This window comes from Acartia tonsa, chromosome 9 (assembly GCF_053477335.1).
Source record: "Acartia tonsa isolate MP-2025a chromosome 9, ASM5347733v1, whole genome shotgun sequence".
NCBI lineage: Eukaryota > Metazoa > Arthropoda > Copepoda > Calanoida > Acartiidae > Acartia > Acartia tonsa.
In genome coordinates, this window is record NC_137268.1 from 21,061,359 (window position 1) to 21,088,736 (window position 27,378).

The 27,378-nt window shown below is 33.3% G+C and overlaps 2 protein-coding genes across 2 annotated transcripts in view; one reads left to right on the forward strand and one right to left on the reverse strand.

Annotated features, from left to right (window-relative positions):
* The window catches only part of LOC145328481 (acid-sensing ion channel 2-like), a 69,160-nt gene that overhangs the window by 15,651 nt on the left and 26,131 nt on the right, over positions 1–27,378 (reverse strand). The window contains exons 4-14 of the mRNA XM_080172184.1: positions 12,902–12,959; positions 12,248–12,317; positions 10,835–10,890; positions 9,480–9,519; positions 4,762–4,794; positions 3,850–3,927; positions 3,329–3,411; positions 1,683–1,712; positions 1,190–1,233; positions 931–976; positions 486–565 (exon numbers count right to left, since the gene is read on the reverse strand). Of these exons, the coding sequence (XP_080028310.1) occupies positions 486–565; positions 931–976; positions 1,190–1,233; positions 1,683–1,712; positions 3,329–3,411; positions 3,850–3,927; positions 4,762–4,794; positions 9,480–9,519; positions 10,835–10,890; positions 12,248–12,317; positions 12,902–12,959 (618 nt within the window). The remainder of the gene's footprint in view (positions 1–485; positions 566–930; positions 977–1,189; positions 1,234–1,682; positions 1,713–3,328; positions 3,412–3,849; positions 3,928–4,761; positions 4,795–9,479; positions 9,520–10,834; positions 10,891–12,247; positions 12,318–12,901; positions 12,960–27,378) is intronic.
* LOC145327756 (uncharacterized) lies at positions 18,382–20,087 on the forward strand. The gene is made up of 2 exons (XM_080171312.1): positions 18,382–19,028; positions 19,301–20,087. Exons 1-2 carry the CDS (start codon positions 18,906–18,908, stop codon positions 19,595–19,597), a joined length of 420 nt encoding a protein of 139 aa, XP_080027438.1. The 5' UTR covers positions 18,382–18,905; the 3' UTR covers positions 19,598–20,087.

A 27,378-nucleotide genomic window follows, 5' to 3' on the forward strand; every position in this document is an offset into this window, starting at 1 on the left:
TATACATCTAAATCTATATATTTGTTATCAAGAAGCTGCCCTATAAGCCTCAGCTGCACAAAAAGTCACTATTAAGCTGCACCAAAGCCTCAAATATGCCATTGTCATACTTTGGTTTTAGGGTAGAAAAAAAGTAATATTTCAGTCCCATAATATGCTTTTCTGTTTTTCAGTTTTAATTAGAGTCCGTGGAACTGGAACCGATTAATTTCCAATGGATTAAAAAAGGTTCAGAAACATATTGAGGGAAAAATACAGTCATTGGCGTAAGGAAGGAGGTGTAAACAAACACCCCCATTAAATAAGATATTATAAAGAACGGATTTCCCTTTTTCCCTCCTCTCCTAAATGTTCAACAACAACCTGGTAAATCGCTGTGCATTTCACTAAATTCAGCATCAAAGCCAATAAAACATATACCAATATATATCTATTTTATTTTTCGTGGACAAGTGTTTATAATGCTATGCAATGATTATCTTTACCTTTTGATCCTCGCGGAAAATAAGAATATTCATAACTTTCCAAGTCCAGTAGAAATTGTATTCCATTAAAATCTCCACTACTGCAAGCAGATAAATATTTTCAATAGATAGAATATTGTTTTTAACATTGTTAATTCTTTATGGCAAATTCACTGGATATAAAGTGTTGATCTTTTTGAAAAAAAAAAACAGAATTTCTTGCTTATTTTAGATGAGGTAAGTTTTTTTTTAATAAAAAATTGAAGGGTTGGGGGTGGGGGGCTGGGAGTCTGTTTGCCAACTCCTTAATTCGAGGGATTATACCAGCTTTTTCAAACAATTTTGTCAGTTTATTTTATGGACTTTTGTTTGGTCTTTTTAGCAGTTTTTTGACACCATGAAGACAAAAAAGCGTTTGATGATCTTCAGACAAAAGTTGGTTTACAAAATAAAATTAATCACCAACCTTGCTCCTCGAGGCGTGTTCAGGTACTGATCCACCGTTGGAGGTACTATTAAAAATAATTCATATACAAATGTTTATAATAAACCTTTATCTTACACAAGTTAAATATAAATTTTTAATTATCTGTTTTTTGTAATATAATATGAACACTGAAGAGTATTTTTATAAGTTGAAAGTTTCAGACCCAATTTATCCGACGGGCAGTACCCTGTCAAAGAAAAACTGCGCTATTAAAATATTTATTTCAAAATTTACTTACTAAATTCTTTTTGGCTTGCATTGAACATAAACTGAGCATACAACCTAATTTATTTAAAAATTAAAAATGGTATTATTAAAGTTTTCTGTGGATAGGAGATTTTAGTTTAAAATTTCTGTTGTTGATATGCCGGAGTTAATGATCTTATGGTTTTTGGTAGGATTTGTATTTTATTATAATAATAATTAGTTCTATTCATCTGATTTTTGGAATAATTGTTCCTTGGACAACAGTGATATAAATGCTGTATCTATATAATCAAACATTAAAAATGTAAGTACATCCTTAAAGAGTATCCGATATTTGCACAATTTTGCAATAAATTTGTGTTTAATTTTGATTCTGCTTATTCAGTTCTGTCGCCATTCAAGAATTGTGGTTGGTTTGTCCTTCCTTCTGATTTTAGAGCTACGCTTTTATGTATGTTTTCGTCCTTGTTAACCCACATCTAATTGAAATATTTTTGCGAAGCTACTCTACAATTAAAGCTTACCCACAGCACATGCCATAGTCAGTGCTTGTCCTAAATAATGATTATATAAAATATTAAAAGTTATTTTTTTATTTACAACTAGTGGCTTCGCCCCTAGCCTCTAGGGGCTTCGCCCCATGAGGTAATGGAAAGTTAACCCTCCAGAATAATTTTATAGATATATTTTCAAAAAAGTTATTCTTTGCCGAATTACTATTTGGTAAAATTAAACCCAGATTGTGCGCCGTATATTTCGTACGGGGTGAGCATAAGCGAGTACCCCCGTATGCGGCGCAAGCTCCGATAGTCCCACTGATTGGACCACATATACACAAAAATTGAAAACTCTCCTCTGTAAATTTTATTTAACACTTATAATTGCAACAACTTTTTAAAGATGTCAATTTTTAAAAGTTACAAAAACCCCAAAAATTTTTTTTAAGGAAAATATTTTTTTTTTTGGGGGGGGGGGGTTTATGGGGGCTTCGCCCCATGCTGCAGTGGGGTTCCTCCAACCCAATTACTGGTTTTTATTTACAAAAATAAAATAAAAAATTTTGAAATTTGGAAATGGGGATTTTTTTATTTTTAGAGGGGTTGGGGTGTCCCACCCTCCTAGAAAAACCTAGCCTAAAACCACCAGAGGACCAGTAGGTATATTCCCAGAAGAGTAGAGTCCAATTTGTTCAGCAGTTACTGAGATTTTACAAAAAATGTTAAAAAAAAATTTGAGGAGGGGTGGTTTTTTTAGTTTTTGGGGGGGTTGGGGGTGTCCCACCCCCCAGGAAAATAGCTTAAAACCATCACAGGACCAGTAGGTATAATCCCTGAAGAGTAGAGCCCAATTGGTTCAGCGGTTACTGAGATCTTAAGCTTCAGACGGACAGACAGACGGACAGACGGACAGACATCAAGCTACTTTGTATTATCTATTATACAAAGTAGAATGATGTCTGTCCGTCCGTCCGTCCGTCCGTCTGTCTGTCCGTCTGAAGCTTAAGTTCTCGGTAACCACTGAACCGATCGGATTCTACTCTTCAGGGTATATACCTATTGGTCCTGCGATGGTTTTAAGCTATTTTCTTGGGGGGTGGGACACTCCCAACCCCCCCAAAAACAAAAAAAATCTCCCCCCCATTTTTTTTTTTTGTTTACAAATTTTACGAATTTTACGAATTTTACGAATATTACGAATTTTACGAATTTTACGAATTTTACGAATTTTACGAATTTTACGAATTTTACGAAATTTACGAATTTCGCGAATTTAATCGCAAAATATTTTCCTGCTGGGTAGGTGCGAAAATTTGTGATCCGTTCTGCTGGGTAAGTAATAGAAGATGTAATTATACCTCTTGGGGCACAGCCCCCAGAGGCTAGGGGCGAAGCCACTAGTAGATGATAATAATTTATCGCAACGTATTATTTCTGCCGAAGGTCCGAGCTAACAAAACAGAGTACAATATATGTATTAACCAAGTCATAAACTGTAAGAATGTCCTTAAACAGCGTCCTATATTTAAGCATTTTTGTAACAAAATTACATTAAATTTTTTCTAACCGTCTGATTTGAGAGCTTTGCTTTTGTGGAATGTGGAAGCTTCCATAAAGGCTAAGTAATATTTTTTAAAACTTAAGTTTATTTTTTTAGATAAAATATAAATTACTGTTGAATTTTCATTCTGTATCTAGTGACTTCATTCCCCTCCTCATTTCTCTTTGCAGCTCTCAGTATAAAGTCAGAACATGGCTGAGATAATTAGAACAGATTAAATATTGGAAAAAATATATAACATGACTCTGAATCAAGTTTTTGTCTTGCTAGAAGGAAACCAGTACCTACCTGTGCTGAAAATCGTGTTGTACGGTTTTTCAGAAGTTTTCAGGGGAAAAAATGAAATCAACATTCACTTGCGGCAAAATTTCTCATGTAATGTTAATAACTATTTTTCCATATAGCTTAAAATACAATTCATTTCTGCTGGATTAAAACCTTAACACCGATTTAAATAAAACTCAATAATGGCTGTGGCCTTTACCCGCTACTTTTCAACCCATATATTAATTTAAGGAATATAAATAAGAAGAATCTCCCCTTAAGGAGCGTTGCCACGAAAGGGACTATACCCAAGAGTTTTAAAAATAGTGGAGGGTCTTCTTTCTTTCAACCACCCATTCCATTTTTTACCTGGGCGGTGACAGGACCCAAAGGATCCGTTCTGTTCCAACTATGCAGCCTCTCCAGATTATCAAGCTTATCATCAAACTAATATAAAAGAACCATTAAATTGATACATTCAATAGGTGTTAGTTAGACTTAAAGGCAGCATTTGATTACAGACATAACTGATTCAAAGTAAAACGTTTCTATAATTATCAAAAGCTGAGCTTTTCTATAATTTGCAAGTTTTTTTTTAATTATATAATTAGGCTATATCTTTATTTCTTTACATGAGTCATTGTTCGATGTTATACCGTTTTCTTTCAGAGCTTCCCTTTTATTGATGTTGTAATCCTTATTTTTTTATGTTTACATCGTAATGTAGGAATAGAAAATATTAATTTACATCAATTCATATTTTTTTCAAATACCAACATAAACATATATTGGGGAAAAACCTACTTGAATTAAGCCTTTGTTTGATTTGATGTATCTTTTTTATATTGAATATTAAGTATTTTTTATACATTCTGTTATTATAAATGTCATAATTGTATCGTAATAGTGTGGTAATACGACAACCAGACGGACGGGCAGTTTACAGAATAAATGTGGGGAGGGGCTCAAACACGCAGCTATCACGCGCCCCTCACGCGATTATACAGCTGCCCCCACAGCCTGTCTACCGCCGGGAGCTAAGCCCTTGCGTCCCACACCCCCTTCAAACCTAACCATTGTTATAATCTGTTGTATATATATAGTAAACATTCATTGTAAATATTATTCAGTTAAATACATAATTTCTGTATGACTAAATCCTGCTAGTTTGTTTTGGTAGAATAATTCAAGGCTAAGGCTCGTTGGACTCGAACTCGCAACCCTGTGAGCCGAAACGTTCGGCTTACCACAATAGTACGATCCATTAATTTTTTAAAATACCTGTTTCAATTCCTCGGATCCATTTAAGGTTACCTAAAATATAATTTTTAATTATTTGGGTAGATCCTCTATAAATGATCTAATCAGTAATAATGTTAAATTTAGTGGTTATTATCCCGTAAAACTTTTGTCATTTGTAAATTAGGTCTTATGTTGTTAGGTCTTATGTTGTTAGGTCTTTTGACGTTATTTCTTTTGATGTTAGGTAATTTGTACTTCAGTTTTTTTTTTATTTAAACCTTGTTAGTAGCGAAACCACTTTTTATTTCTTTTTGTGTGGCAATAACAATATGTGAAAAATTTGATTTTCTCATCATTTTTTTTTATTTAAAGATTTCTTCTAGCAAAGTATCCAGTCCAGTATATATAATTTACTTGGTCTGTCCGTCAATAAACGGTTTCGAGGTTTCGATGTTTAGATCACTTATATTCGATTCTTATGAATGTTGCCATTCTTGTTTTGTTGTATAAATAACAATATTACGAAAGAAATTTGACTAATACTATACAAGAATATGTATCCTTATAATAAAGTAACAGGATGTTTGTCTGTCTGTCTGTACCTAAGGATCTTGCTAATTGATGAATCGAAATGGTTTTCCCTTGTACGATTGTTTCTAATAGGTTTTGGGAAGGTTTATAACTACTCTGGGGGAGGGTTTCACCAACATCCCAAGAAAAATTACCCTTAGAAAAAAAAATAATCCTCCCCTCCTCCAGTGCCCATAGAGGCCTTTAAATGCGTAGCTGCCAGTTATGTATAAATACAAAATTATTGTATCTTCAACATTTTCTGCATAGTTTTATAAATTGTTCATTATTGAGACAACACGTTATGTAAGAATGTATCTTGGACTAGCATGCAGTGATTTAGAAAAAAATAGTAAAAGATTTAGGGTAATTTTCAAATTAACCCTTGCGGGAAGGTCGTCTGATTCAAGAGGCTTTCTTACTAATTTTCTTAAACTGAGAACCAAAAATCTATATTTTTTCTAAAAAATATCTTTATTTATACTTTTGTTTGGAGACAAATTGTCAGAAACTGTTATGTAAGTGTGATAAAGGAGATGACGTCACCGAAACTGTCCCAATTTTGTATAACTTTTGCGGAACAAGTTCCAATTACGTCATATTTTTCTTTCCCGAAAAAGGGAGGGGGGGAAGAAAATCTCTTCTAAAGAGATGGGGAAAACCCCCTTTTCTCCCATCTCTTTTTTCTTCCCCCCTTCCCTTTTTTTTCTTTCCCCCTTCTCTTTTTCGGGAAAAAAAATATGACGTAATTGGAACTTGTTCCGCAAAAGTTATACAAAATTGGGACAGTTTCGGTGACGTCAAGGAGATATGTAAATTTGCTTATAATCTTTACTAAAATACATATGAGATTCGATATTGGGAGTCAGAAAAAAAAGGAGCCGACTCGCGGAATTTGTATGTAGAGACAAACTATTTTTCTTTTCTTTTTGTTGCCCTATCCCTGTCCCTGTGAGCATGCTGGAGTGCAGTTTTTGAATTAGATTAACTCGACTCTATATACAGTAGCTCATAACAATGATAATTATTGCAAAAAAAACCGAATATTAAAATAATAGATAATGATATAGAATTGTATATGGATATATTTAGAGGAGAAAATTTTTCCTTAATTTAGGTTAATATACACCTTATTTATTTGTCAGTTTGTTCATTGAGTAGGAGGGGAGGGGATGGGGTAAAGGAGTTGGAGAGGGAGTATCGTTAATTTAGCCAGCTATGAGCAATACTTTATTAGGGTAAGTGAAAATCTGGTGCAACTCCATCACGGTTGATTTTTTATTAAATGAATAAGTTAGGGTACAATGTTTGGCACTTTCAATATAAGTAAATGATAATAACAAAGCCACAGAATACGATAATACCTTCAGAAAAATCGATGAAAATAGTTTTTATACTAAATTTTGTTTTTTTTATATTTTTTCTAAAATGTCATGACAGAAGATGTAAAATGTCGTCTTAGTTTTTTGAAAGGATTAATCTTCTCTGAAATCTAAATTATCAAAATATTTTTTTTGGTAAATGATTATACGATATATGTCAAACATTTTATCAAAAAGAAATATTTAAAATTGTGAGGTAGAAACCTGAATAATTTTTCTTGTGGAAATAGCTTTCTGCAAATGTTGATAAACATATGTCTGCTAGCATTAAGATGTTTGTACTGCCAATACACGTTGGGTTTTATTTAAATAATTTTTTTAAAATGTTCTTTTTTTTACCTCGTATACTAATAACGAAAATCTGATTCACTTATAGTCGGAAATTCATTATGAAACAGGGGACATGCACAAAATTTTTGAGCCCTGATCGAATAGGAGCTGAGATAATAGGGGGGCAGGCGCCCGACTGATAAGTGTTAAATAGAAGTTGATTGAATATTGGTTGGAAAAGGTGATCATTAACCACCCCCCCCCCCCCCCCCCACCCCCCCAATCGACTAAGACTCGCCTACGGCCCGATCTTTTAGGATTGCTTTGTAATTCACATTTTTGAAAGTCTTTCAACAGTATACACAGCAAATTCTCTCTTTTTTAACTAACTTTCCGAACAATATACCTAAAGCATTTGAATTAACAAAGGATATGCTAATATTTTTACCATTCAAGTTTATTTAATATTCTAATAAATAGCGCAACCCTCCAAGTTATGGCTACTTTTCATGAACATATGATCTAAAGAATAAGCTCTGACGCAATGTCATGTAAGGATATTATAATATTCATTAAAAAAATTGTTATTTTTGCATATATGTTACATTTTACAGTGTTTTGTGGCTCAAAAGAAAGACAATTAAAATTTATTTCATATTATATAGTTTAAATTGCATAAGATAACCTAGAAATAGTAAAAAAGTCCCTTTCTTTTTTTGTCGTAAAACAGAAATTAACAAAGATTTTTATTAAAAAACACCTTAGTGTAAAAATTAAAAATTCTAAATATGGTCACAAAAAGATTCAATTAGTTTATTAAATGTTTCATTTTCAGCAAATGACGATTAATCTCTATTACAAAGAATAAAGTGTAAAAAGATATTCTCGTTTTAATTTTAAGCAACTTAAAATGCATTTTAATACCTTTTAATGATTTATTTTTTAAAACATCATTTTATAAAATGTTATTGATTTTTAAAGTTCTATATTAGAATGTTTTTAAATTTTGTTAACATTTTGTTTTAAATGTAGAAAATTGGTAATTCTAAACATTCAAAAAATGATTTTATTAAATTTTCATCACTTAAATTGCATGTTTGATGAAATTTTCAACTGATAATACAAGAAAAATCGTTTAAGTTTTATTATATTTTACTTTGAAATGTTAAAAAATATAATTATTGTCAAAAATGTGGAAGTTATACTTTCCTCAAAAAAAGACCTAAAACATGCAAATTAACACGTGTAATGAGATTTTTTTTCTTTCAGGTTTAATTTTAAGTAATTATTGATATTTTTTGTAAAAAGGATTTTATATAAAAAGTTTTAAAACTCGAGTTATGTAGTGGTTCTAAAAAAGGTTGCGAATTTATGCAATTTTCTTGCAAAAAAAATTTTCTAGGATTTTAAAAATAGCATAGGGTGTTATTAGACGTACTTACAGATACAATTGCTAAGTCATTTTGGCCAAACACTAAAATAAAGTTTTGACATCTGAGGGACCATACGTGGATCCAAGTAATTACATATATATCGATTGTTAATAACAAACAATTTTTTCCTACTCTAGTATCTTTTTAATTATACAATTTAATATAATCAAATTTGGAAAAAAATATTTATTTTTTTTTCTTATCATATAAGCAGAAGAATGTTGTAAAAGTGTAATATTAAAATAGCGTTAACTATGTATATGATAGCAGTTTTGGTTCATATGTTGAAATAGATTTGGACTGATAAGAACTTTCAACTGCAGGCCAGTGTGACGTCATTTTTTATATAGGCACTATAAAAAGCTTCTTCTAAATTTACCGACTTATACTAAGTGACTTGTAGAAGAGCTTGGCAACTAGAAATACATTTCATGTTGAGAACTAACTAAGAAATAGAAGAGGAAAAGGAGAAATAAGATATCTTGCAACCCAACTTTAAAAAACTTACATGCAACTTTTGGAATTTAATTTTAGCAAGGATGATAACATCCCACACAAGCTGAATAAGTCAGAAAAAGGGATAAATACACATAAAGAGTTGTAGAGAGGCAGTATTTTAATTTTTAGTTGGCAGATATTTCTTTCTAATTTGATGTAAAGTACCTATTTCAGACAAGAAATCTAACTACTTTTAAAAGTCGATATATAATTACTTGGATGTTGCCTGAGATTTTCATATACTCCAATAAAGTTATACTCCCAGCTGGCTAAAATGACGATAACCCCCATCCACCCCCTTACCCCATCTCCTCCTCTCCTACTGGATGAGGTCCATATTACCAAGGTAAACTTCCCCTGTCAGTAAATATCAATTAAAACAGTTATTTGCTTCGACACCAGCCTCTTTATTTAAATTTGAAAGTTAGGTGGGGTTGGTTCCTTGCGCTATACCTTCTGAAGGGGGGGGGGGGGCTGGTAGGGTTGTTGTGTTTCCCATTTCGCTAAACAGCGCTTACTAAAACTGAGGACACACAGATAGACGCCCCATTACTTACACAATTCACATAGCATATATAATAAATTTATTGTTGTTCTAACTTACCCCTAGATGCCCTTCCATATAATAGTCAATCAAATAAGATCTGAATAAAAAAATATATATTTTTACTAAATTATTTACTAAGTATATTTGCGATTACTTTTATTTAATGAAATCTTCCAATTTTTAACATTTACAAAACGGCCTGCTTTATTGCATCAAGATTCATGACAGATCTATATAGGAAATAAACGTCTATAAATGAGCTCGAGTCTTCCAATGGTAAAGTGTTTAAAACTCATAGTGCTCCAATAATCCTCATTAAACTCTCATTGACCAAAGCGATAGGACCTTTATTTTATTTGTTTATGGAATGAATTAAATTTTTTCACTTCATGTAGATATTTCAATTACATTGAAGTATTTAATCCTTATTTCATAAATAAAAAATATATGTTCATAATAGAGTAAATCTAAGAAAACTGTATTTTAAAAGAATTCGATTGTGGCGACACTTCCTTTGTGTTAAAATATTAAAACTAAAATTTTAATCATATTAACCCTTTGGTGATGGTAATGTGAAAAAAATATAATTTAAAAAATCTTTTTAAAATCATTTAAATTAATAAATATTAGTTATGAAAATTTAGATAGTAATGGCGGGGAGGAAAATTGATTTATTGAGAAATAGATAATAGATATGTACTTATAGAAAACTAGCCAATAGCGATATAGTTATATTGAGCCAACTCTATTTTTATGATATAAATGATACGAGGTTTGTTTATCAAATAATAATGTATTAATTACAGATGTATAATAGACTATATAAGTTTGAAGGAATTTTAATTAATATAATAGATTTGAAATCTGCATAAAATTTTAAGGCTTTTTTTTATAAAATTCGTTTTTTATATAATTCTTTATTTAAAGGCGCAAATACGATTTAAGTTAATTAATTTTGACATCTGTGATTGGTGGATTGAAAACTATCTGCGCTCTGATTGGAGAAGCCTAAGTGTCGTACATCATTCAACCAATTAGAGCGCGGGTAGGTTTCAATCTAGCTTTCCTATTGGTCAAAATAAATTAACCTAAATCGTATTTGCGCCGTTAAATAAAGAATTAAATAAAAAACGAATCTAATAAAAAACCCTTAAAATTTTATGCAGATTTCAAATCTATTATATTAATTAAAATTCCTTCAAACTTATATAGTCTAATGTATAACCCATACAACTACCAGGATCCAGTGTTAAGGACTTTTTTCCTCTAGTAGCCAATTGCTTTCTTCTCTTTAAATACCTACTTGAAAGTTGGTAGAGGGTCCACGGAAACGAGACATACAGTCATTTAGTGAATCCTTTCCCCCTCTATTGTTTTACTCTAATTATCAAACAATAAATAGGTTTTTTTACTTGAGTTTAGTATCTGTATCAGTAAATCCTGCTTGTTTCAATAAAGACCGTTGCATCTTAAACAAAATATATAATAATAAAATAATGATGAAATATAAGGTTTTGATAGTATATGTATATTTAGGGCATATATGTCTGCCCGACTGTTTATCAACGACCTACGAGCTTTCTTCTTTTCAAAAAGGTTTATAAGCGGGGATCCTAAGGAATAGGGCACTGGGGAAACAGCATATAGTCAAATGACGTCATACAATACAAATGACCAATGATAGGCCAATATGAATTGTAATTGACGAATGGTAAAATGCACACTGGTCTATCATTGATCGTTTGTTTTGTATGGCGTCATTTTTTATTAGGCACTACTGTTTCGACAATGGGATAACATTTAGATAAAAAAGTTTGAACGCTGCGTTTGTATTGTTCAACCCAAGCAAGATTTGAAAACGTTCTCAGTGTTTTTAGTAGCGAAGCTACTCTATAATTTGAAATGTCCGTCTGTCCGTATGTCTTAGTTTGAGGGAAACGTGATTTTCTCGGCTGAAATTTTTTTACAACATTTCCATTATAAAGGAGCACAATTAACTATAAAACATCAATGGCGATAGGACCACTTTTTAGCAGGTTTTAGGCTATTTTTCTCCATATCTTTGGTGTTTATGGTCCGATTTCCAAAAAATTTTCAGTTATAGTATAAAAATTAAATTTCTTGTCGTTTAAAAAAAAAAAACTATGACGGTCAGACTGCCTTTAAGCAGGTTTTAGGCTATTTTTGTATTTTTCACATTTTTCTCCATAACTTTGGTGTTTATGGTCAGTTTTTAAGATTTTTGTAGTTAAAAATATTAAATTTCTCGTTGTTTTAAGCATTTAGTATGTAATTTGCTTTGACCGTCAGTCTGTTAGTCATAGTACTGAAATATAAATATTAAGAAATTAAAAACAAATGTTGAAAAGGTTTTGGGAATTTTTTTCCTAATATTCATGCTTTTGACAACTAATCTTTAAATTCTTATACATATTTTATGTGCTTCGCTACTTATGGATGTTATCATCCTTGTTGAAAATGGATACAACAATTATCCAGGACCTAGGAGAACCAAAAGAGTCAAGCAGTTACCAAAATATTTCTGTAACAAACAGGCTTCCCAATTGATCATAAGGAAACAAGGATGACAACATCCATAAGTAGCAAAGCACAAAAAATTGTGGATGGGAATATGTTAATTGTGCTCCTTAATGATGAGAATGTTGTCAAAAAGTTTCAGCTTTCTACTTTTTATAGGAGCCGAGAAAATCACGTTTCCCCCAATTCATTAATTACGGACGGACAGACGGACGGACGGACATTTTGAATTATAGAGTAGCTTCGCTACTAATAATATACTAGACCTTATTAAAATTGTCATGTACCTGATTAACATTACATAGGATAACAGATGGAAAATAAACATCTTTCAAAGATGCAGTTGTATCACTTATACTAAAATAAAAATTGTTTGCAAACATGCTTAGATTTATAAAAGTGGAGCTTAATTTAAGGCATGTTATAATTGTTTTATCAAGTTCAAACTTTGCATGATGATTCCTGTAACTGTTAGGTTTGATATAAATAGCGTAGCAACTCTATAATCGCTCCCACAAAGTCCGTACGTCCATTTAAAACATGCTGATTCTAACTTTTTTGATACAATTTTTATAATATAATTATGCTATTTATATGATTTTCAAAACAAATGATTTACAATTTATAAGTGTTTATGTTCGTTTTTATGGATTTTCCTCCTTTTTTAAATTACTCAACTTATAAGTTCTAGTTTTCAAAATTATAGATAACATTCTTGTCCTAATTATGGTTTGAGGAGCTAAGCTGTAAAATCTTAGAAAATTCCAAATGTTGAGCATATCAAGAAGAAAAAAATATTTGGATTTTTTAAATCAGTCTATTATCATTGCTTTATCGGTGTGACGATTATGAATTTTTATTATTAAGCTTTTTTTATTACATTAATTGGTTGGTTAGCGCAATGAACAGATAAGTATCTCGACTTCTTAAAGGATGTTCACCTGGTGATGGGAGTAGAACTTGTGTACTCATAAATATTCGACCATGACAACCAAAGTGCTAAAACAACAAAATTAAGTTATTAAACAAGCAACAAATAGAGGCTGCCAAGGATGTCCAAGCTTTTATTTTTAGGTGGGTAAAATAAAGGTTTCAAAGGTTTGGTTGGGTATTATAATGTATTTTTTTTTATTTTGAAGTAGGGTTTAGGGGTTTCAATGTTTGAGGAGGGTAAACCCCCTTTACCACCACCCTTGGACGTTTATGGCGGCTGATATTCAACAAAGCCTAAAATATTATTGTTATTGCGTTTTAACATTTATGTGTAATAAATAATATTGTCTATTTATAAAACTAAAGCAGAATGATTGATAACACTTGAAATAAACATAATTAATTATTAACTTTCTAGGAATTTTGTTATTTATTCTTTCAAATACAGTACAAATTATTTTGAAATATTGTATAATTTTAGTTTCTCGTATTCATTCGAAACCAATTCTAATCCGGTGGATAAGAACCGTTCTCATCCATACGAAAAAAAATATGTCTAGCATCGTATTATATCCAGCTTTCTACGAATATAAAAATGTACAATCATAAGATTAAAACAGTTTTTTAGCCCGTGCCTTCGGCATTTCGGGGTTAAAAAAATGGTTTTAATCTTACAATTGTACATTCTATATCCTCGGAAAGCTGTTTATAATACGATGCGAGAAATAACTATTCATTCTTTCCTTTTAAATAATGTATTGTATCGTATTATGTCTGTTTTCTACGAAAAAAAATGTAAAATAATGATATTAAAACCAGTTTAAATAATTATACATTTTTATATCCGCGAAAAGCTGATTATAATAATAAATCTGGACTAAAACTTTAGTAACCAGTGTAATAATGTGTGTGCGAATGGGGCGTTTGTCCATAGTTAGGTATGGAGACCGCTCTTCTATAAGTACTACTAAAACCTAATTTTAATGCAATACACATAGACATTCTCATCGTCGGTTCGTTTGTTTAGAATGCTTAACCCTCTATTCCCACAAGTATAATACGAATTTGGTTGAGCTGGTGGAAGCTCAACAAAAGACCCACGCGAAGTATTATGTTGCTTTAACCTAAGAATAAATGGTTGGTTTTGATATTCGATCAGAATTGTATAAGTATATTAAGTATTAAGGAAGGAAAATGTTTTTATAAAGTGTATTTATATCACAAGTGCATAAGTTAAGTATGAAAATATTTACAGGATAAGTGTTAAAATTATAAGTAGAGTAGGACAGAAATATGCCCTAAGTCCCAAGCAGTGAATTGTGCTAAGTGTTAGAGTTCTAACATAAGGCCTGAGCTCAATTCATGCTAAGTACTAAGGGGCCTAAATTTAAACTACAATGCATGCCAAACAACTAAGTCATTACCTTTTAAAGCCAGAAAGAGAAGTTGATGGTAGGAGAGTTAGTAAATAACTGAATAAATTCAAGAGGTACATGCTATAACATTAGCTCTGGACCAGGATTTTAGTGTTTGTCTGTGCAATTAAATATCTGTGTGTTAATATGTGACGTAAATCAGGCATGGTTGTAGGCATACATATTTGAACTAGTTGTTTGTATGATTACATTAACTATAAACATAATATCTTTAATAAACATATACTATTAGCAAATCACATACAGATTACCATGAATAGGCTAGCGTTACCCATATATGGTGTCATATAGGTAAGGATAGGCCTATGAATGCATAAATTGATACAAATAATGCCTTGGGCCTAGCTAAAGTAATTGTGTCTTGCCCCTGAGTGCTACTAGTTAATTGCAGGGCACGTGTCAATCAAAGGTTCATAATATGATCTATAAAGTGTTGACTTTATATCAAGCATAGATAGATAGTTGTGGATGCGAAGCATTTCTGTAAAAGTCTCATATGTACGTTCAAAGAATTTGAAAATTGAGGATCGCATCTCCAATGGGGGTAAGTTGTTAAAAAAAGAAAAAAGAGAAAAAGAAAAAGTTTAGTAGTCCCAGTATATAGGCATATATAATAAACTATAAATGTATTCCAAGCTAAGCTAAATACGCTTTCCATTAAGAAAGTATGCTTTGCGTATTTTCATAGCTGGGTATACAAGATGATAAACCTCCCAAATAGAATACATTCTTTTCTTGAGGGGTTTAGTTTTATCTAACATTGTCACATCAATAAATGTTTTTGCGTTGGTTGTTCTGGATAGTTCAGCTTCTTCTGATGATGAACTAGGTGGTGAAGTGCTCTCGTTCGAAGTGTAGGTTGAAGTTGGGGGTGAGGTAGATATGTAGCCAAGGGCGTCCACTTGTGCTACCTCGTTACCATTCTCGTCCAAGGTGATTGAGTGATTTTCCAGGTCATAGTAGAGTTGGTTGAGGTCATTTGTAGAGAGGGATAGTGTGCTGCTGGAGCTAATGTCACTATCGGTCTCCACTCTACTATCTTCTCTGGTATTCAGGGCTGTATTTAACAAGAAATTCCTGATGGTGATGGACAGGTTCTCTGAGAATCCATCGTACTCTGGTGTGGTGATAATGTTGTTGTTCTCGTCTATAGTGTCAAGGTGTTGACAGGAACACAACCGCAATCCGTCCAAGGTAGGGTGGTGGTAGGGCTCCAATACTCCATGATCATCTAGGTTATCTCCAGGCTGGTCCATGGTAGATCCTAAAAAGAGTTAGTGCGCGTGCTCCAACCGGTTCCTTGGGGTATCCTGGCTATGGTAATCTAAACAAAAGAAGTTTTAATAATCTTTTATTAATCCTTTTATCCCTGGGATATTCTAGAAATTCTTTTGTTACAGATAGGCCTATAATGGATTGGTTAGTTATCTCTATTTCTGTTAAATATAACTGTTTCCTGAATATAAACAATATTTTATATAAAAATGTATAAGTACAATTAGTATTTACATATCGTATTATTTTCTTTGGTTACATTACTCGTATGTATGTAAAAATATAAGATTTTACTAACAATAGTTGGTAACCCTTTGTTTGTATATTTTGTATATGTACATATGGTTTATACCATTGTTGGCATTAGCTGTATTTATGTTATTTTTAACATGAATAAATTTTAATCATTTTAAAGACTAATATCTTACATTACGTCGTTGTCAAGTGTACCTTATAGACTTAATATCTACAAAATATATCGTTCGACGTCCGTAATTAAATTTTACGTAACAATAAGTTGTCAACCCTTTGTTTATGTTTGGGCGGTCAAAAGTGATAGGGGTTGGATTTGAGCGAGGTTATAAAAAGCTGGCGGCCCAGTAATTATGCTCATTTATATAATAATTGTCTTTGCGAGCGGAGCTTGCGTTCGAGTGTTTAATTTTACCGCTAAATTCCAAGAGAATTTATATAAAAGTGATAAAATATAGTAACCCGTTTGTTTTATATGAATGTTTTTATGTTATAGATCGTTGATATGCCCATTATTGCATTCGTTAGCCGCTATTGAAGACTCAAGATTCTTATTTTCTTCGTCGATAAGGCCTTTATCACTGTATTTTTAAACGAAAGTGAGTTAGAAGCAATATGGGTACATCTTCAATATATGACAATTTTGTTTTATATAATATTTGTAGTTTTGATAGGACATATCTGAGTCATCAGGTAAATTGATGTACCTTGTTTTGTTTACGTTTTCCGTCTGCAAAAGTTAAATTCGTTCATCGTAAACAAAACTTATATTGACACAGATATGTTCCATCATTCTATTCGTTTTAACTTTTGATTACAGCGTTCCCCTTTTTATAATCAAAACTTATTGAGTCCTGATTCAAATCTTCTAAAACAATTTTACTATAGGGTTTAAAATAAGATTTTCTTTTTACTTAATTCAATTATAATGACGCTAATTGATAGGTTATTTACGTTACGAGTAACTCAACCATATTTATTTTAAAATGGTCGCTTACAAAAATTATATTTAGCTAGCTTTATCTAAAGTGTTTTTAAAACATCATTGAAGATATTCAGATTTAGCTAGTACATAAGTTTTTAATTGCTTGATACATCATAATGAATATGTTTTTGATAGCTCAGCGATAGCTATTTTTAAGCGTTGAATCATGTAAAATTAATTACATATTCTTTAACTTAATTGAATCTAATAAAACAAAGTTTTAATGTTTGAATAGCTTAACGATAGCTATTTTTAAGCGTTGAATCATGTAAGATTAATTACATATTCTTTAACTTAAAGAATTTTACTTTTAGATGATAAATCAAAGTTTTAATGGTTAGGAGGTTCAACCATAGTTGCTTAGAATACAAAAAAATTATTCGTGTGTACAGTCTTTTTCATAAAATTAACTTTACTATATTGCCTTTCAGAATCTCTAGTCCTCTATTTTAAATTTACATTCGCTCATAATGTATATACCTGACAGTTTGGACGCGCATCAGAATATTAAGGAAAGATTCGAGGAATCAATGAGAGCGGCTGCGGCCACTCTTGCCAATTCCTCGTTTCTTGAAAACTCCTTAGACGACTCGAGTTCAGTGTACAGCGACCAGTCTGGGATGCCAAGCCTTGCTGATGTCGATGACTATGGGAGTACAAGTACTTTTGATACAGTAGAGTCCGAAAGGGATCAAGGGGAGATGTTTGGCAACGAGCATCTCTCACTGATGCTTAGTAGAACGATACAAATCATCTGGTCTCTCCTCAATTCGGTGATGCAGAACTCCTGCGGTGACATTGGTGACGATGTTGCCGGAGGTGATTCTGGGTCTGCCGAGTCGAGGAGAGACCAGAAGACGAGTCTGGACACATTCAACATGGATGGCTTAATTAACATGTTGTTGGGTTTAGGCTTGTTTTCATGTGCTCTCATAGTGGTCTTCTTCGGTGCTGTAGGGCTTGAGACTCTAACAAGATTAGACAACACCTCAGACAGGTCGCTGGCTCGCTGGATAAGAGATGTATGTACGCGCCTCCGAAACATAGGCGTCAGGACCATTGAGCTTCTTCACTGCGGTAACAGGACCAACAGGACTAGATCTGGGGCTATGTCGCCAACTGCGGAGCCGTCGGACACCATGTATGAAGCCGCGTCCTCTGAGATTGATGATATTCTGTCAGATACACAGGTGAGTTTTCTTCTGTTGTATATTTCTTTTCTGTTTTGTATAATTTTTTCTAGCCACCCGTTTTGCCTAATAAAGCATCATGTTGTTGCAGGGTTGTTCTGTCCTATTCTCACTTCCTCAACGTTGACTTTCGGCTCTTCCATATATATCGCTCACCGTTTGTCGTCGTTTTATGTCGCCAGAGAAATCCGCTCGGTTACCACAATTAAATTGAGATACCAGTTAACCTTTACTAAAATCTTAATTAGCAACCTAATATTATTTCCCTCTGGGAAGGTTAAGAGTTTGCTCGTGCCGCACGTTTCTCATTGGGGGTTTAAATGTTAGATCAAGACTTTAATGTTTTCTTTTTGTTTTAGGCTCCCTCTGCTAGTCCATCGACTCCAGCAGAAGTAAGGTCCAGAGTTGGGCTGTTTGCCGTACACCGTCTGTCTGCCACTGAGGATCGAGTTACTGGAAGTAATGTGCCTGCGGGATTGGACACATCGACGGGAAGCCCTGGCTTCCGTCCGTTGATCTTTGATCAAACAGAGCGTTTACATGTAAGTATCCATGCTTTAGTTTTTCTATTAATTTTCAGAAAGAGGCTGTATATTTGTACACGTATCTAGAGGTATTTGCAACTAAAATTCTTTTATTGGTAGAATATTAATCTTAAAATGTATGGTTGCATAAGCATTTTTGAACCGATCTAAGATTTTAATTCTAGTATAAAATGGGTTGAATTGCTACCTAATCATATAGCTTTACAGGATTTTAGGCATTCTCATTTCCTGATTTTCCTAGATTCTTTGTTGGCGTTGCGATTAAACTAATAAGATCTATTATATTTTAGGCGACCAACTCCATCCCCCTGACGCAGTTCTACACCAATATGGGGAGGTGTAATCGGGTCAGTTCTGAGAGGACAGCTGAGGGATCCAGCGACAGCTCTTCCTTGAGCTCTATTATGTGCCTTAGTCGCATTGAATCTCCATCTGCAGCTGATTTGTCTGTGGTAAGTTTGATAAGCTCTTATAATTTTTCTCCGTTGCAAAAATTACGTAACTTAGACTAGGCTGTTTAGCTCAGATAGCTATGCGTTTAGACAATAACTTTACTTTAACTATGGTGTAACTCCTTCCTAATAGTTAATATCAAGATTCTGGATAAAGTATTAGTGATGTATAAAAAAATGTCTCACAAACATATATGGATAAGCGTTGATACATTCTCTGGTGAACATTTATTAAAATGATTGTCTAATAATGTCCCTTTTCTTAATTTTAGGATGCGGCCAGTTTAGTCCCACTGGTTGACGATATCGAGGACGCCGATCTCCCGCCCATTAGATTTAATGCGGTGACTGATGAGATCGAGTACCCCACTCCACTGCGGGTCCTCAGTTTAGAACGTTTGCGCCGCTCCATGCGTACTCCAACTCCTGCCATCTTGGAAGAGATAACATCAGCGGAGAGTAGCTTCAATTCAGCTACGCATTCCTCAGATAATAACAGGACAGAGGATTCCGGCGTTGAGGGAGTCCCTCGACGTCGGGGTCCCACGTTCCCTAGACGTACGCCGTAAAGTGGCGCTGTTAGCTTGGTTGAAAATATGACATACAAATTTTAAGACAATGACCAGTTTTAGACAACATGTGACTAAATTTACAGATTTTCTATTCTTATGTAACTAGTCAAAATAGTAATCACTATGAAGTAAAGACTTTTGTTATTAGACATTATGACTTTTTATACTGTACAAAGCCAAACATTAATTTACACTTCTGCCATTATATTATGTATATATATGTTTAGTCTGTAAGGATATTTAGTATGTAAGGAAATGATTATAAGGTTGTATTTTCTTTATGCCCATAATTTAAAACTTCATTCAATTCTTAATTACTTTCTTCGTAAGCGAACTAATCCTTTTCTTTTCTCAATAGTATATTAACAACTGTAATTACAGCCTTATGTCGCAGTTTATTCATTCTTGTTAGCTTGTAAGGGTCATGTATATATAGATATTTAATCGAACTCGCACCTCAGTACCTTTTCTCTAAATTTCATTTATATCCATCCCTGTGCATTAATCGTGAATCTTAATTGTGCTGTGATATAGAGAGGACTTGTAAATAGCATATATATTTTTTTTTGTAACCAATATCTAAGTAGACCGAAAGACTGACGTTAGACAAAGTTATTTACATACGCTTATTCAAGTATTTTTAAGAAAACTCATGTAAAGACTGTTTGTGATTCAAGTAATTAAAGTAATATCATTGATTGGATGATCTCATTAAGGAAGTTTTATTTAATTAGTAAGGCTTAGAGTAAATAGCGTTTCCCTTTTAAATTTCAATACAATAGTCATAAAGTTTAAAGTCTCAAGGTAAAATGTTCTTATGTCCCTTTAGATTTAAAACTAAGTCTTGTTTCCAACAAGTAGAGTTAAATTTTTGGCTCCCGTTGGCTTGTTATTAGGCTATGTGCTTTTTGTATGTACAAATTCAACATTTAGCGTTCAATTAATCGTATTAGCAATCTCGAAGTTTTATTATGTGCCATTATACAGCTTATGTCCAAATTATATTAACTAAGATGTTAAATTGTCAGAAAACTTCTTACTATCATAATGTTTTTCAACTACTGTAAAAATAAAAGTTTATGTTCTGTTTTCAACATTGATTTAATTTTAAGTTTTCACCAGAGAAAAATATTTGTCAAAAAAAAATTTTATACCTTTCTAAAGATTATTTACTTTTGTTAAAATAAATATAGCAATTTTAAGTAGCATATACACTGTTATTTACTGATTTAGTATTTGTTGTGTACAACTCCCGTTTACGTAGCTACTCTATAAGTATTATTGTCTGTTCCTTAATTTAGTTAGATGCATAATTAAAGTTTATTGTTACAAGGTGCTTAGTCTAGCTTACATTCACTTGGTTTATGATAACTTTTATAAATAACAAAATTTCTTGCTATGTTCTTTTTGATATCTCAACTATGATTTATGCGATTAAATTCCTATTGTTTTCAATAATTACATAGAGATATATGAGAATATAAGTATTTTACATCAATACACATATGTACAAGAGGTTTTATCATATGCAAAACTTTTATATCGTTAGGATACGTCCGTACATCATTGTTAGAAATCAGATTATAAGAATCAGTTTTAATCTAGTTTACTCTTCGTGGATAGTGGGGAGAGTACAATGTCCAGAAATGAGGAGGACTGTGTCTCTCAGATTCTCTATTTGGCGTGCTACTGCCCGTAATTCGTCTGTTATAGTCTGTCGGCTTCTATACTCTTGCTGTCTATACCGTATAACCAAACGGTTGTATGCGTCTCTATAAGTGTTTCTAAGTATTCGACAATGCAAGTATCGTACAATACGACTAGGTTGGCTGATTCCACAACTAATTTTAAACGATAACATTTCTTTAATCATCGTAAGCAAGTTATAACAATATTCTACTAGGTTCGCGAAGGTCTCATGTAGAATTCGTTGTGATCTAGGCATAGGCTTTCGGAATCTAGTTTGCATTTTATAGCTTTTGTAAAATATTCTGTTAAGACTTACGTGTTATGTGATAACTGTAGTACTTCACAAGGTTGGTGATTTCCTCACTTGTGGATATGTTATAGTAAACTGACTCAATTTCAGGATAAAATTTAAGTTATCGTTATTGTTTACTACTACTACTAAAATTCTGAGTGGGCGTTTCCTGTCCGAAGTTATAATTAAAGTTTTTGACATATTTTTTGTATGTAGAGTGGTTATAGTTTCTAATAACTAATCAACTCATCACAATTCAAGGCGTATATATATAGGTTGCCTATTAGTACTGTTATGTTTGTACATTTTGTACAATTTGTATTAAATGTTTTAAATAGTTTTTGTGTATATGTCAGGGTGCGTATTTGACATTCGTAACATTCGTATTTTTGTACAATCTGTATCAATTGTTTGACTCTGTTTGCCTATACAGAATCAAAACTCTCTATATGCAATTTTTTTTGTAAGTGTTTTTGAAGGGATCGACTCTTTAGTCGACGTATATTGCATATAGTAGGTCTCCCCTGCTGAAGAGAAAAGATGTATATTTTACCACTGGATATATAACCTTGAGTGGGAAAATTTACATGAATATGATAACTTAGTTATCAGATTAGAATAACATATTATCATATTGTTCACAAGTTTACAGGGTAAATGGAAATGTAAATTATGGTTGTGAACTTGTGCCATTCCGAAATCTGACATGTCTATCATTTATTTTCCTAAGTCGTCGACCTCCGGTAATAAATACGGAATCGAGTGTCATGTCCTCATCGGCACTTGAGTCCTCTATGTCCGAATCAGAGTCTAATGGTTTCTTATTTTGTGACGCTTCTTTTCGTGTTTCTAAGGGTGAGTGTGCGCGTATTCCTGGTTGTGGATCTTTTGAATTAACCGGGAATATAAGCGGAAGTGTGTCATTTTTAACTAATGTGGCTATCTCTTGATTTGTGAGTTTATTATAAGGCTTTGTAATAATATCCCTTATTTCCTCTGGGAGGGTGTCAAAATGTTCGTCCATAGGCTTGAACTTTTTGATTTCGTTGAAAGAGTATTTAAATATTTCAGTTCTTTTGTCTGAAATTCTTTCAAGCTTGCAACTGTTAGGGCTTACATCCAAAACTCTATAGGGTGAAATATGATAGATAGGTCTAAGATTGGGGTTAACACCAGGTGTAATAGTGTTATTTCTAACCAAGACAAGATCTCCTATATCAAATTGTTTGTGTATGCGGGTTTTGTTAATATACTTTAGTCTTGCCTCCCTTCCCTTTTCAATAGCTTTTGCTGAAATGTCCAAGTTTTCTTGTATACCGTCCGAGAGGTCTTGCACATAGGCTTCTGTGCGAGCTATATCAGGGTGATATTCATCCGGTTTTATTGCTCCAAAGAACAATTTAGACAGGGAGCTACGTGTCCCGAATAATAATTCCATGGGTGAAAATCCAGTTTTTGGTATTTTAGTGCAATTATATTGTCGGACTATTAACGGTAGTAGATATACCCATGAGGTTTTTGAGTCTTGTGCCAAAATTTTAATGATTGGCCATTTTATTACTTTGTTGCTAGCTTCCACCAATCCTTTAGAGGGTGAGAAGTACGCAGTAGAATTCAAAACTCGGATGCCAATAGAAGCAAAGAATATCAAATTTTGCTTTTCTAAAAATGATTTTGCATTGTCGCACAATATTTGTCTGGGGGAGAAATTAGGATAGAAATAAAACATGAATTTGTTTATAAATTCACGGGATGTGAGTGATTTCATGGGATATGCAAGAATCATTCCTGTTAGTTGGCAGACTATAGTGAGGATATGATTATAACTACGATATGGGGGCAAGGATTGTATATAGTCAATACTTACACATTCAAAAGGTCTTGAAATTGTACTATAAGTTCCTACTTGTTCTAGTTTTGTAGATGAATTTTGAAGTTGACAATTTAAACAAGATCTAGTGTAATTTCTAACATATTTCTTAAGGTTAGGGTGGAAGAAATTTTGCATATTCAAAAGCATTTTAATTTCTCCACTATGTACTAACAAAAGATGAGTATAGCATACTAATACTGGTAATAGTTTGGTTGGGAGATAAACCTTTAAATCTCCTTTTATTTTTGTAAAAAGAATCGTGTCTTTAAGTTCGTAGTTCTGTCTTTTATAAGTGGAGGTGTTTGATTTAGAGGTTAGACAACGTGTGTAAATGTTAGAGTATTCCTCTTTTTGGTTTGCAATTATATTTTCTATGCTAATCCTTTCTTTTAGGATTTCCAAAGGTCTTAGTACTTTGCCTATAACTCTATGTTCTGCGGCAAGTGAATTTATGGTGATTTTGGGTTTTTGTTGCTTTGGCTGTGGGGGTTGTTCATCATAACCCAAATAGTCGGGGTTATCCATAATGAACTGTGTCCATTCTTCAATAGTCCAAACTTTATATTGGGGTAAGTTATCTTCAAACCCAGATTTAACAAATTTAGGTAGGGCTACCTTTTTAATGCTTGGTAAAGTAGCCTTATATGCCCTTGTTAAGAAATCTGCCAAATTGTCTTCTCCTCTCAAGAAAGACATTGTTAGCTTCGGTATTAGAGTTAACAGAGTGGTATTCCACCTTTTCAACTTATTAACGGCTGTTAATGCTTTAGGATTGAAGAGATAGTAAGCACACTTTGCGTCTGTTAACAAAGTACATTCACAGCTTGGACCTATTAGAGTTCTAAACGAGTTTGCTGCATAAATAATTCCTAGGATTTCAATGTCTATGATATGTAATCTTGACTCAGCAACGGTAATTTTCTTTGAGGTATATGCGATAATTTCAAACATAGATGCTAAAGATTTTAAGTTAAAGCTATTGGTTGATGAAACCATTGCGGGTCTTACTATGTGTTGCTCTTTGTGTCCATATAGTAAAAATACAAAAGGGGGTTTTGTTTTGTCTGAACAGTGTTGAGTGACAGGTTTGGCACCCTCTATATTTGTGATAACTATCACAGGACGGTACATAGCTACACTAAGAGCTTCAAATATGAGTTGTTGCGGATCTAGATATACATATCCATGCTCTAGTTTGCGAATAAATTCTAAGAATCTATCCCTATCATTATTAAATACAAATTGAATATACTTTTGTCTCAACATCGTAGAACGTATAATTTTTGATGCTCTTTGCAGGATGGTGGTCAAAGGTGTTTGAACTTTATTTAGTTCTAGAAGCAATTGTAAAGATATCCCGAGACTATTGTGTACAGTGTCTTCAGGATAGCCCAAAGTTTTACTAGCCAAATATTCAAACTCGGGTGGTCCATCTTCAGACATACGCTTAGCATAATCCTTAATGTTTTCACCTTCGTTCTGCAAAGGTAGGGGTAAAATTGGTAACCTATTATCATAAATAACATGGTGTACAGGATCATCGAAGTTTAGCCCAGGGGGTAGGGTTTTAGCCTGTAATTCTGGTGTCACTATTTGCGCTAAGACTGCCGAATATGAGCCAGTTGAGGTGCCGGCTGCGTCTGATAAGATGATCTTAGGTGCCGATAAGTTAACTAATTTGCTAAAAATTGGTCCTGAAGCTAAAGCTTTCTTAATGTCTTCGAATGCTTGTCTTTGTTCTGGAGTTGGGACAAAAGTTTTACCTATTCTAGTAGATGTAAGTGAAGTTAGAATATGTGTAGGAGCCATAATATCAAATCTTAAATGTTTATGCATACTTTGTAGTACTCCCATAAAAGATCTCATTATAGTAATATCAGTAGGCATGGGAATATTTAGAAGTTTTTGTACTCGCCTTTGATCTACACAGCAATAATTATGTGAAATGAAGAACCCAAAGAAATTTACCCTACTTTTAAAAAGTTGTGATTTCTTTAAACTAATCTTTCCTTTATGCGTGTGTATTCTCCCCATAACTTTCTTCAAAATCTTAAAATGTATATTCAATGATTCTGATCTAGTTTTAGCTAGTTCAGTTGAGACAATGAAATCATCGTAAATGTGTTGGACTTCTGGGATAGGTGAGTATACCATTTTGGCTAAATCACCGTTCATTACAACATTACCATTATCAGCATAAACCAATTCCCAGTGTAATATCTTTTCCATAAAGCGTGATAGACTTTCAGGTGAAGTCTTAATGCCGGTTGGTAAGGATGCGTGTCTAAAAGCTCCTAATGGGGTTGCAAACAATGTTAGGTCTCTGCAAGAAGGTTCTAGCGTTATACTATGAAATGCGTTAGCCATGTCACTACTACTATGCACAAATTTATCCCTTAGTGACTGAATCAAATTTTCTGCTGTGGGTAGCAGTGCAGGTTCAGACTGCAGACAAGGATTCAATTGTTGAAAATTTACAATTAAACGAGGACAGCTCCCCTGATCCGACTTTGGAATCAGATAAGCTGGGCTTGCATAGTTGTTATAGGAATCCCCATCCAAATTAGCTCTTTCAATGGTCCCGTTCTTTAACAAAAACTCTAAGATAGATTGCATTTGCATTTTCTCTACGGGTGATAAGTAATATAATTTCTTATGCTGGGGTAAAGTTTGACCAGGTTTTAGTCTAATTGTATAATTGCCCAGATATTTACTCATGTTACCTCTATCAGTAGAATGTGTAGATATTATATCAGGGTAAGATTTTAGGAATATGTCTTCTATATAATGTCTTACCTCTGGTGGATAGTCTGACAGCACCACAAGATCCTCTGGTTTAACAAACTGGTCCTTTGGCACACTATAGCCAGTAGGTTCTGTTACATAGTCCATAAGGTTATCAGATTCAGCTATATGTTTTAAGCCAAGTTCAATAACGTCATCACTATTCTCAAAGAGTTTATTCTTTTCAGGATCTGGTGTAGTTAGAATTTCATCAATATTAGAACGGTAGTCAGATAAGGCTACTCCTGGTACTGGAGTGTCATTGTTTATAGCTGTAGGATTCGGTATATATCCATCAGCTAAAGGAAAAGATCGTTCTACCAGATTGATGGCGCTGTATTTTGGTAGCTATAAGAGTTGAACTGAGTGGTTTCTGGTGTCTAGTGAGATCTGATTGATGGCTGGAGCCGTAGCTTTTTCTGCGTGTCGCTCCAGGGCTTGTACAATCTCATCTAGCTCAGTTGTCACAGATACATTGTGTAGGAATGATTGCGTAAAATCAAAGTCTGTGGTGATCTCCTTGACTACAAATTGGTTGCTTGGTTCCAAGTATCCGGTGATAACAGTGTTAGTGATTGCATGTTCAGTGACATTTGTTATCATTGCTCTTCCACTAAGTTGTCCTCGGTTGTTGACAGTCAGTTGCGTTTGTCCAGGTTGAATTTTAATTCCTCCATTTCTATCGTTGGCAATATGGTCATCGCTGAGAATGACTTTTGTTCCAGGAGCTAAGTTGAAGAAATGGTTGATGTTCATTTCTATAGTCTGAGTTTCATTAGGATCAATTTTGTCTATTGTCCCTGTGCAGAGTTGTAACTCATAATCAGAACAGAACAGGCTATCTAGTACTCTCCCAGGATGGAACATAGAGTATAGATATGGTGCTGGCGGGTGGTTGTCCGCAACGAAAGTCAACCCTAATTGGAGATCTCTAATGCCATTCATTCCGATGATCATAGGTGTGACATTCTTGTGTTCCTCAGGTACAATCATAAATGGTACTGGTCTATAGATGCCTGAGAATTGTGTGAGACGAATCATGAGAGTTATTTCTCCAGCTACTGGGATTTTGTGTCCAGAATAGCTGACAAGAACCATGTCACTCTTTTCCAGATGGTTCTTAACCTCATTTTGTTGTAC